A 12,665-nucleotide genomic window follows, 5' to 3' on the forward strand; every position below is an offset into this window, starting at 1 on the left:
GGACCACCCCTGGGGGCGCCACAGAACTTCAGGGGAAGCGTAGAAACAAAAACCAAAAAAAAAAAAAAAGTGAGTTGCTTTGCTAACTTCTGCTGTGCATGGAGCAAAATGAATAAACTTACAGTTACTTTAAGGCAGTGATACTCAATGTGTGATCTGTGATTATTAGTGGCTCTTTGGTGTCTTCATTTTGAATATTATTCCGCCAGAAAACCTTGAAAAGGGAAACTTTTTTGCCCCCATTTTTTGACATTTTTCATCCATTTTTTTCCTACTGTTTGCTTATTTTTGCCACTTATTTTTGCTACTTTTTCAATTTTTTGCCCTTTTTCACAATTTTTTTTGCCCATGTAAGCATCCTTTTGTCATTAAATACCACTTTTTTCCTACTTTTACCCATTTTTTTTATAATTTCTTGACATGTTTTTGCCACCTGTTACTCAAATTTTTTGTCACTTCTCACCCACCTTTTTCACTTTTTATCCCCATTTTTGCTCATTTTCACCCATTTTTTGCTGCTTTTTGACCATTTTTGCCATCTTTAACTTATTCTTATTGCTACTTTAAGCTGTTTTTGCTTCACCGCTTAGATTGTGGCTCTTGCAGAGGTATTTTTCAACAGTTTGGCTCTTTGGTTGGGTAACGCTGCCTTAAGGATTATCAGAGCAGAATAATCAGGTAGTATTGGCAATAAATTCATTACTGAAACCAAATAACTGATTACCTGGTAAAGACCGATGTTTAAGAACATTTGCAGACCAAAATATCAAAGATATAAAAATGCTGAAAATATTTAAAATTAGACATAAATGTTTGAAAATATGGTTAAGTTTTTTTTTTTATTTGAATCTTTATGTGGGTGGGGGTCCACTGAATGAATAATTTTCTCTTAGAGGAGGCTCACTCTCACACACTTTGAAAACCCCTGGTCTAGGTGATTGGGACCGATCTCACTGCCAAAAGTAAAAAAAATCTTAACATCTTTGAAGAAAAAAAAATATTAATTGGACCAAAATATTTATTAATTTTTAGTTTATGGGAAGTTTGTCCCCTTCAGCATCTTACAAAGGATGGCCTTCTTCCTTCTACTTGTGAGTAGCTTGCAGCCTGAATCGGGGGGGTTAAATTCATCTATAAAACCAAAATGGTGTTCTGATGGTTAGTAAGTTTGGAGAGCAGATGGAGAATTCAAAACATGAAGTAAGCAGCACCGGTGGGCAGAAAACATAATAATCAGCCATTAAGGGTAAAAGCTGCTGCATGGCAGATTTAATGGACTGTACAAACATCCAAATGAATTCATAACTTACTCGTGAGGCTGGGAAACAACTTCATTGAGAGTTTCTTGTAGGATTTCCTGGTAGAAAGCATCCGTTGGGAGCATGCTGGTAGATGTTCAGAATGAAAAAACACAGGAGACTGTAGCTTTACATCACAGCAGATCCACCAAACCTACAGAGCCTTCATTACAGGAGAACACACAGATAGAGTTGTCAGATCATCATTATGCATCCATCACATGTTTACAGTACACGGCTGATTTTCCTGCTCTTGTTTCTAAAACCATTTTAGCCCTGACTTTTTTAATGTATGCAGCACGGTGGGATCAGCACGCTCCTCTCTCCCTGGCTTTGTAATTGACACAGGAGCACGCTGTGCATCACATCAAAGAGGCGTTTCATAAATAATGTGATTGACAGATTAAAAATGCATACCAAATAATTTTAAAAGAGGGGAAACTAAAAACTTCACCCTTCTCTCCTGCTGGGTGTCAGAGGATCAAATCCAGTTGGAACGACTCGATGAACTCGTCAGAAACGTGTTAAAATGCAACAGATTTCTAATGAGATGTCACATTTAGAAACATGTAGGATGAGAGCGTGTAAAGACGACGTTTGATCAGAGAGGGAGAACAAACCAAACAGTGGGGGGCTTCTCAAACAAACTAAAGTTTCTATGGATTAATTTAAGACAAAGATGTCAAAGATTCAAGAACATGTGGCTGTGTTAATTCTGAAGTCTCAACTTTGGGTTGCAATTATTTCCCATCATGCCTCTGGTGAAACGTACAAGAAGAAAAACAAGCATTGGAGCAGGAACAGAAGGAGCTTGTAGTTATCCTGATGTTTGCATTGTTGTTGCTTTAGCTGAGCTGTGTTGGCCACAAACTGGACGGTCTTAATCCTGACTGTAGTCCACGTCTGCCTCTGCAGTGATTGTGGGTTCATGCCCTGCTTTGACGCCTGTTGGAAAGATTATCTTTTCATTTAGAGCCTTTTTCCACAGTGGCTGTTTTTGCTCTGACTCTGTCCACAAAGTCAGTCTCAAACAGGGATGGAAAGTAGTTAATATTCACCAGAGTGACCGTAATTCAGCTGCTTTTGGTGTAATTTTTAAGTACATTTTGACATCAGTCATTTTTATTCATCTTCATTTTATTTAAAAGGTGCCAGTTACTGAGTAAAAAGAAGTTTGGCTTTGACTACACATGAGTGTTGATATCTCAGGGTTAAATAATTCAGAGTTGATATTAACTCCATTCTAAGTGAAACAATCTTCAGTGTTGGAGCCACCAGCGGTAGTTCAACTCTGTAAAGAGTCAATGATCTAACCTTCATCCACTGCCATTTCAAATCTGGGAGGATGAATGGGCAGAATTTCCCATCATGCCCTTGGGCGGAGTGTTGAAATGTGTCTAGTCGTGTTTGGATGTTTCCTGTTGCCCAGTGACCCCTGCCGGGGTTTTTTTGCTCATGTTTCTTGTGAGTTGTTGTTGTTTTTGATGTGAGACACATTTGCATCATGTGTGAAGCTATCCACTGAGTTGGAGTCATCACCTGTGACTTCAGGTGCTCCTAAAGGACGTTTAGTGCATCAGTAAGGTTGACTGCTTTGTTCTTTCCAGAGGAGAACCACCTGTTGTTGGTTATTGCTGCTCTGTCATATTGCAAAATGTTTGACATCTTTAAAGGTAGTTTGACTGCATGTACTGTGGACCATAGACACTTTTAAAGTGCGAAATTTAACTCTATATGAGTTTAATTCATACTGTCAATTTAGCCATTTATTTAACTTTATTATAGAAGTTTGACTTTACATGAGCAACCTGGTTGGAGATCTGTTCTCCAGCCAATAAGGAAAGATGAAATTTAGTTACTCAGTATGTACAGTAAACTCTTTAAGACCCTATTAAGTGAAAATAAATCTGTATTTAGGTTTGTTGTATGACTGCTCACTGTGTTATGAACCTCCAGGTCAAAGTTCAGTCAGATAAAACATCTCAAAGTTTATAAAATTAAGTCTCAAAATCATGAAAAATGAGGCAGTAAAATCTGCTCCAGGATGGTGTGGGCGTGTCTGTTAAATGAGCTGAGGCCACACCCACTCAGGAGGAATACGTTCTTCAATATTGCGATTGCTATTATTCCTTAACTCTCTTTTATTCCTAAACAAGGGCTGAAAAATTCTTCTTCTTAAAAAGAAACAACTCTGATAGTTTGGACTTGTATTGCAAAATGAACTTAATTGTTGCATTGAAGGGTTTCTGTCATTCTCTTCATAAGTAAAAAGTACAAAAATGAAGGTAGGTTTTTAATACACTATTCTAAAAGAATTGGCGCTTGAATGATTGCATGGTATGTCATGCATAGCATCTCTGCTGCAAAAAAAACAGTTTAAAACTGGTATCTTGATACAAATTTCAGGTCAAAGAAATAATGCACCCTCTGCAATTGGAAAATTGCAGCAGGCTATGTTGCGATTTAGTCTCATTTTCGATTAATTGCCCAGCCCTTGTCCAATAGTTGTGGACTTTTTCCTCTTTGACAGACAGATGGATGGATGATAGATACACTCCCCTCCAAAAGTATTGAAACGGTGAGGCCATTTCCTTTATTTCTGCTGTAGACGGAAACATTTGGGTTTGACATCAATATTTCAGCTTTAATTTCCAGGTATTTACACCTGGATCTGATAAATAACTTAGAAGATAGCATTATTTGTAATGGAACGCCACATTTTTTAGACTTAAAATAGATTAAAGTGAATAAGACTTAAAATTTAGTTGTAAATTCTTTGCTTGCTATAACTGCATGAATAAATACTATTAGTTTATGAATATATATATATATATATATATATATATATATAAAACCTGCTGAACTGGTAGATGGGATGGAATGGCAGACACAAAGTAAATTAATATTTGTGTACCGAATATTACAAGAAGTCACAATGGAACAACACAAGCTATAAAACAGCACTGAGTGGGAATAGTGAGAAAGCAGAGACTAATCTGGTGTTAATTTGTTAAAATGGTGACTCAGGAGATGAAAAGTGAGAAAGGTTCAGTGATGAGTCTCTACCTACTGTGTTACTTTTGTTTATTTTTGTTATGTTGCCTTGGTTTTTAGTTTGTAACGAAGTCCTTCATTCATTCATTACTAATATTTTGAGTCAGAGTCCTCCCCTCCAGTTACTGATGTCGAACATCCTTCTCCTGACAGCATCTGTCTGGTCCACAGGTCGGCCGTTCCTGCAGACGTGTGGTGGAACAGGGAGCAGCTTCCTGCTGTGGATGCTCTGTGGGCGTTAACACTGAAGTCTGCTCTGCCTTACCTGCAGAATAAGACCTTGGACCTTATCCCTGATCTTCCAGAACCATCTACAGCTGTATGTATGCCTCTTATTAAAGCTGTAGGGGTTAAAACATGTTCCTAATGTTGTTTAAAATGTCTGAAGCCCCTTTCTTTTGTACTCTGCACCTCTGAATATTTGCTGACATTGTCTGGGTGGGGTGAGTGTTGATGTTTGACAGTACTAGTCTTAGTCCTACCATCAGATATGAAGCTAACTGGACCTCTTCTGTCCACATCTCCACAGAGACCCTCAGCTGCGATGGCAGATGATCAGGGGTGGTGTGGTCTCAGCCTAGAGGTCCCCCCCTTTCCTGAACTGTCTACAAGGACACCATCAAGTCCACCCGCAGTCAGCTCCTCCCATCAGGACCTCCCAGCTCAAACCCAGCCTGCAGCAGACACACCTGAGCATGAGGCATCCTCTAACAGCAGGAAACATCTCCGACCGTCTCTTAAAACTTTAAACAGAAGAACTGAGAGTGTTGGAGGAGGAGAGGAGAAGAGAGATGACAGACAGCTCCTCCAGAACCAGCGTAGGGTCTCTGACAGCCCGGTCTTTATGGAGGAGGAGGCAGGAAATACAGAAGAAGTGATGGAGGATGGAGAGGGGGAGGTGCAGGGGAGTATGAGAAAGGATGGAGGAGCAGCAGGAGGAGAAGGAGTGCTGCAGAGCTGCCCCATGTGTCTGCTGGTGTTTCCTGCTGGGTAAGATCTGCACCACTTTCTGCTCTATCTTTTCTCTCCTAAAAAACAGCGTTTCCATCTCTGTAATTGTGTCCTAATTTCTCTTTTTTGGAGAAGCATGTTGGCGTTTCAGTCCCACTCACTGGCTCATTGTGCAGCTGCCCTTCATTTCCACATATTTTCTTTTATTTCTCTATGCTCGCTGTGGAACAATCTGGCATAAAACATTGATAGTTCAAACAGATTAAAGCATCGGACAGACTGCATTTTAATTAGAGGTAGTTTTAAGTTACTCGTACTGATACCTACAGTATTACTGTGATAATATTGTACATGTCAAAATATTATATATATTAGAAATATTAGATAAAAGAACCAGCAACAATTTTGCATACTGTTAACATTTAAGTAATGAGGGTTTAAAGTGTATTTTATCAAGACTTCATGGCATCTCATCAAGATGGACAGAGTCACTATATTTTGCACATCCAGATGTGTTTATTAAGGCCTTTTTTTTCCCCACTACCTGCAGGAACAAATAAATGAACCAGAGTGTTGATGTTTCATAGAAGCTGTCTGAATTGTGCACATATGTGCATGCTAAAGCTTTGCTGAAATTTACTTCCTGTGCAGATGACGCCACGCAACAATGGAGAACTCCCCTTGGGAGTAAGTAGCGAACTTTACAAAGAGAAACGCTACCAAAAAGGCCATTTTCTGATAGAAACATTCTTAATTTTTAAGCTCAGTTTTTTCCAATAGTAGTGAAATATTCAGGCAAAAGTTTTAAAAAGTCACAGAGAAACGGCAGCTGACAGGTCAGGTCAGGTATGGGAGCATATGCCAGTTTACCATGTCAGCCTTGGTCTTGTACTGCTCTGGCCTCCTGCTGCAGACAAGAATGAACAAAGCCTCTGTTTAAAACCTGGACTGGTGGTTTACACAACACTTGAGTATGGTCTATTTCCACAAAGTGGTCTGGTTTGGTTCAGTCAAGTTTTGTTCTGGTTTAGCGCATTAAACTCTGATCTTACCCCTCAGCTGATGTCCATCCCAACCTCCAGTCTCTTTGTTGGGACAGGAAATCTGTCTCGTTTTCGGGATCCAGATCATTTGGCTCAGCTCAGAAGGGTTGCTCTTCTTTGGTATCAGTTTGGATTTTTAAATGTGGAGGAAATAACAAGAGGATGGAGGATGGAGGAAATGAAACTGGCACTCAAACAGAAGCTAGCTACCGTGGCTAGCATAAAGAGTCATTTTGTAGCACTGGCTCGTTCATTAATGGTTTATTCAGTTGATAGCATCTTAATGAAGACTTCTCTAGACTCCCTTCATCTAGACAGATGACACTAGACAAGTGTTACTCAACCCTGCTCAACCAAAGAGCCAAATTAGTGAAAAATACATTCGCAAGAGCCACGATCTAAGTGGTGAAAAGTGGAAAAATGGCTTGAAGTAGCAATAAAAATAGGTAAAAGGTGGCAAAAATGGTCCAAAAGTGGCAAAGAAGTGGCAAAATAATGAGAGGAAAGGGACTAAAATGGGCAAAAAGCAGTCAATAGTGGCAAAATAGGGCAAAGACATAGGAAACAAGTGGTATTTGATGGCAAAAGGTAGCTTAAATGGGTGAAAAGTGATAAAAACATGGGGAAAAGCGGCAAAAATGGGATAAAAGTGGTATTTAATGGCAAATGGTAGCTTAAATGGGTGAAAAGTGGTGAAAAAATGGAGAAAAGCGGCAAAAATGGGAAAAAGTGACAAAAATGGTATTTAATAGCAAAGGCAGCTTAAATGGGTGACAAAGGGCAAAAATGGCACAAATGGGACAATTTAGTTTGACAATTAAAGCCTTCTGTATGAGCCTGGGAAAGAAACTAATTATTGTGATTAATTTCTGAGGTCAAAGGTTCCCTTTTCTAAGGTTTTCTGGGGGAATGATATGGCTCCAGAGCCACATGTTGAGTATCCCTGCACTAGACTCTGGGCAGTCTGCAGGACTGAGCAATTTGTGATATTGATCACCACCATATATAATCATACTCTATGTATGCAGAAATGTCACAGTAACTGCAGTGATTGTAATATTTCTACATACATAGAGGTGCTGAGTACAAACTTTCTTCTGTTCCCATCCATTCCTAATGGCTGTCCCCCACTTCCTGACCCCCCGATGGATGTTTGGTATTACATGGTGGCAAACAACCTTATTTGTGCAGTTTAGACTGTGCACAGGAGTTTGTCTGCAGTTTATTATATTTATTATATTTCCAAACCTAACATACATGTACTGTTAATGTATCGGCTACAAATATCAGCGGACACTGATAGTTAACTTTAAAGATAATATCTGCTGATATCAGGACAATAATCTTGTGCATCCTTATTGATTTCTGAATCTTTATTCTGGGGATGAACTCCTCCTGGCTCTCTGTGAAAACAGCCCGTGTGTGTGCCGGTTTGTGAAAGCATGTCCGTCTCTCTCCTTGTTCCCGTCTCTGCAGGTTCACACAGATGGACTGTGACGGCCACCTGGCCAAGTGTCTGTCTGAGGTGAACGTGGACGTCACCTGGTGAGGGGGGAGGGGCTCTGACTGCTGTCCAGGAGCTATGAGATGCACAGATAACCCCCCTCCCCTACCTGCTGCCAACATGGTGCAGGATGATGATGATGATGAAGAGGAGGAGGCTCTAAGTGTTTACCACAGGATTAAAGTGGGAATGGACCTGAGCTTGTGAAGCTCTTGCCCAGTCGTCTGACCACTTAAAACACTTTAAACCAGCAGGCCACTGATGGTGAAGGCTGCTGTGTACAGTGGACATCAGTACTAACTAATACCGTTAATACACATTCATGTCACTGACTCAGCAGTCGGAGCAATGTGGAGTTTAGTGAACACATCATCATGTGACCAAAGGCTCAAACCCTCCATCATCTAGATAAAAGACGGCCGACTCGACCTACTGAGCCATCGTCAGCTCTGATAATGAGGATCATTACTCTGTAACTGGGTGGTGCACACACTAGGGATGGGCAGGAGTGCTTGATGATGCTGATGAGTGGAATAAAATATGGACGTCTGCTAAAACCTGGTTCTGCTTCTGCATTGGGTTTGTTGACTGCGTCGCTCTGCAACAGTCCGCCCAAACCCTTCCTGGCAGCAGAGGCCATCGAGGATCCGTATCGCCATACACGTTGATGTGGGATGGTAAAATGTCCTAATAAACATGTCCTGCTCTGAATTCACTACAGCAGCTATTTATGGATCATTTCAGAGTTTTAAAGGTCACATATGCAAAAATCACTTTTCAGGCTTTTCTGGTAAAAATATGTGCCCCTGGCCTGTCCATAATCCCCAAGAACCAGAAAAATCCCCCCCCCGCCACCTTTCAGAAGATGTGTGCTGAAATCATAGAGTGTAGAAAGAAATGGACAAAGCCTGTGTGACGTCAGTCGTCTGCTTACAATAGGTTGACGCAAACAACTCTTGAAGCCAATCCTGGCCGCCTCCATTTTTAAACCGTGGCCTCCACCAAACTTTGGACCAACCTAACAGCCCGCCCACTGAGCTTGACTTCCTGTCAGCTAGCTAGCTCAGATTCTGGATGACAGAAACAAAGCTTCTGCCTGTTGAGCTATCTGTCAATCAAATGAGACGCACCAATCAGTGCGCAGTGAGGTGTTTCCTAAATGCAATCAAAACTATTGTGGTACAAAAAAATTCAGCCCCCGTACATTTAGAGCACATGAAGACATTAGCTAATGAGACACATTTGGTTATTGAACCAGGCTGTAAACCAGTTTATTTCTAGGGTAAAAACCAGCTTAACAGGTGTTCAGATGGGACGTCCAGTGTTCCTGCAGCCAGACTCAAGTGGAAACTTGCTGTATTGCAATTTTTGGCACTTCCACATTGGCTTCTTTTTTTGCTGCTTCGCTGATACAGGCGTTCTCAGATTTTCCCTCATGATGTTATGTGGGGAGTTAGGTGAGATTCGGTTGGCCCCCCCCTTTCCTCAGAAGAAAGTTTGGTTTTCATAGTTATTTCCATTTTCTATTTAAGAAACTGTCACACCATGCTGTTCCTACCACCAGTAACTGCTAAGCTACCGCTGAGGTTGTCACATTTACGTCCAGTGAAGTGACGTGGTAAAGCTCAGACAGGAAGGCAGCAGCCATTTACTGAAGCTACAGCGGCCTCTAGTGACAGGAAGTTCATTACAATTTAAAAGAGCATTATAGACGGGGATTCCTAGCTTGTATTTATACAAAAAATGATCGGTTATTTGTTTAACTGAATCTCAACCCAGCCAGTTTGATAAACAAATATAACCGTTTAACCATGTAATGCATGGTGGAGAAATATGGATTCTGAACGTCCAACAGAGGATCGATTTTCAGTTCCTTTTAGTCTCGTCTTCATTATAGAAAAAAGTAGTTGGCAAACATTCAAGTCATAGTTTTAGCCAATCAGACTAGACCTGTAGCGTAAATCAGGCTTAAGAGCACACATTCATGACCCACTGAAAACACCTGTGTCCCACTTTTGGGTCCAAACCCACCGGTTTAGAACCTCTATACCTTGAGGTGCATGCATATCTGTGATATTTGTATTTAACGCTGTGGCTCTGACTCCCCTCAGTGAACCCTGTTGTCAGGCTTTAATCTGCCATCTTCATCCTGAAAGTCCAGCATGTTGCTCTTCTTCATCGTGTCCACTTGTCCTCTGATGATTCAGGATCCAGCTGGTCAAGAGGATCTCCAAAATATTATTATTACAATCCGCCCTTCCACAATAAAAGCAGGCCGCAGCCTCCTCACTGAGCTGCTTTCACAGAAACAAATTAGAGTGGGTGAATGTAATTGGACAGCTGCACAGAAATAACAACTGAGTCATCCTCAGCCTAAAAATCTGCAACTCTTATCATCGTTTATTAATTATTGTGGTTGATATTAAAAAATCTTTGCTAAAATGACTCATTGAAGTTTTTATTAACAGTTTTTGTCTCATAAACGGATCAACAGTGGAGCTTAATTCACTAAATTAAAACTCTAGATAGACTTTTCCATAAATCCAGCTGAAAAGTTGGCTGCAGTCTGTAGATCAGGGGTGTCAAAGTCAAGGCCGGGGGGCCAAAGCCAGTCTGTGGTACAGTCATACCTGGCCCTCAAGATTGTATGATATTGTTATTATAACTGGCCCACCAGTATGAGGTCTGCAGACTTCTTCCAGTATAAAAATGTAAATTTAACCTTGATGATTTAAAAAAGTGTAAAAAAAAAAATGAGATAAAAAGTCAGGAATTTGGGAAAAGAAATTAGCTTGTGTTTTCATCTCATATTTTCAATTTTACATCTCACAATAACTTAGTTAACTTATGATTTTGTATTTTTATTTCATATTTTGACCTTTTCAATTCATGGTTTTGACTTTTACCTAACATTTTACCCTTTATAGTCACAGCTTTAAAGTTTAGTTTTGAATTTTAAGTTTTATTTTGAACATTTAAGCTCATGATTTAGAATTTTATTTTATATTTTGAACTTTAAGAGTCACAATATAAAATTTGAACTCATATTTTTGTCTGTAAAACTCATGAATTTGACTATCTTGTGTTTTGATCTTTAAAACTCATTATTTCTAAATTTCTGATATTTTGACCTTTGAAACTTATGATTCAGACTTTTATTTCATATTTTGACCTTCTAGATTCAATTCTTTCTTCGTTTTTGTCTCATATTTTGACCTTATAGATTCAATTTTAAAATTTAAAATTCATTATATAAATTTTTATCTCCTATTTTTACCTTAAGAACTCTGATTTCTAATTTGATCTCTTCTATTTGCCTAATAAAAACATCATTTTGTCTTATAATTTTGTATTCTGACCTCTTGAACCAATAAGTTTGACTTTTTAGCTTAGATTTTAGCCTTTAAACTTACCATTTTGACTTTTATTTTTAAAGTCTCAAGATCATTTATCATCAGTTGTCAGGGTTTTTTTCCCATAATTCTTTACTGTTGAAAATGACGGTGGCATTTTATGCTTAAATGTTGACCTTGTTCAGCTCTCAGGTTAGACCTGAATTCAGAATCTGGCCCCTGCTGTGATTGAGTTTGACACCCCTGCTGTAGATTTATACGGCGGTATAAAGTGCTGAGACGTGCAGCCACAAGTGCAGGCAGCTGCCTCCGTCACACTGCATGAGACCCAAGATAACATGACAGACCTGCAAGCTACTGCTTGGCTTTTTCACTCTCAGCTTCAGACTCCAAACACATTTTGCCTCTCATGATGAACTAACTAGAGCAATCGTTCTCAACCTAGGGGTCGGGACCCCTTTGGGGCCATGAGACACTGAGAGGGGGTCTCCAGATTTCCTAAAAAAAAAGGTAATATTTTTTTAATTCCACTGTTGCCAGTTTACACCAGTTTTGCCAGATTTTAACCAGTTTATCATTTTTTCCCCCACAGATTTTAACACATTTTTGCCATTTAACACTTACACCCATTTAACATTCAACACCAATTTCATCACTTTTATGCACAGTTTTTCTTGTTTTAACCACATTTCACTATCTAAAATGACCTTTTTGTCAGTTTGACCAATTTCTGCCAGTATCTGCCTATTTTTTCTTTCTCAGTTAGCACTATTTTGCCAGTTAATATTTATTTTTCTTCCCATTTCACCAGATTTCCACCCATTTTTGACATTTTAATTCCCTTTTACCACTAGTTATTCCCATTTTTCCTTTTATCAGCAATTTTTTTGCCATTCTTACATAATTTTTGCCACATCTAACCCATTTCTGCTACTTCTCAGATCCAATTTCACCACTTTTTCCACCTTTTTGCCATTATTAACCCATTTTAGCCATTTTAAAATCATTTTAGTTCTTTTTTTTTTTTTATACAAAACAGATTTGCATTTTTAAGAAGGCTATTTACTACACAAATGATTTAAAAAAGAGACTTGTTTCATTGATAAGAGTGGTTATTTTTTCAGGTTAAATATAAAATAAGGATATCACAGCTTGACTTTACAATAGACCATGCTTTTGTTGACCTCCATGGTCCCCCAGTTTGGCTGGGCCCCAGAAGACCCCCCCCCCCCCTTATGGACGGCCTTGTCTCCACATGACTATTCTTGAATGTGCAAGGCTGTGTTTGACCACCTTCAGGTACAGTGGGGGTCCCCGGTCTCTGGCACCTTTTTTTGGGGGTCGTGGGCTGAAAAGGTTGAGAACCAGTGAACTAGAGGAGCGTTTTAGTTTCTCAACATTTTCACTTTTCCTTAAAAATGCATTTAAATTAATTCCTCTATCCTCGCCTTTTTAGCTGATT

General features: G+C 39.5%; 1 protein-coding gene across 1 annotated transcript in view; it reads left to right on the forward strand.

The window, feature by feature from the left end:
• Window positions 1–8,565, forward strand: part of si:ch73-70k4.1 — a 10,936-nt gene extending 2,371 nt beyond the window's left edge. Inside the window, exons 2-4 of the mRNA XM_041799930.1 lie at window positions 4,524–4,671; window positions 4,882–5,342; window positions 7,823–8,565. Of these exons, the coding sequence (XP_041655864.1) occupies window positions 4,524–4,671; window positions 4,882–5,342; window positions 7,823–7,895 (682 nt within the window). The 3' untranslated portion in view covers window positions 7,896–8,565. The remainder of the gene's footprint in view (window positions 1–4,523; window positions 4,672–4,881; window positions 5,343–7,822) is intronic.
• The last annotated feature ends 4,100 nt before the right edge of the window (window positions 8,566–12,665 follow it).

The sequence above is a fragment of the Cheilinus undulatus genome, linkage group 11, assembly GCF_018320785.1.
Source record: "Cheilinus undulatus linkage group 11, ASM1832078v1, whole genome shotgun sequence".
Taxonomy (NCBI): domain Eukaryota; kingdom Metazoa; phylum Chordata; class Actinopteri; order Labriformes; family Labridae; genus Cheilinus; species Cheilinus undulatus.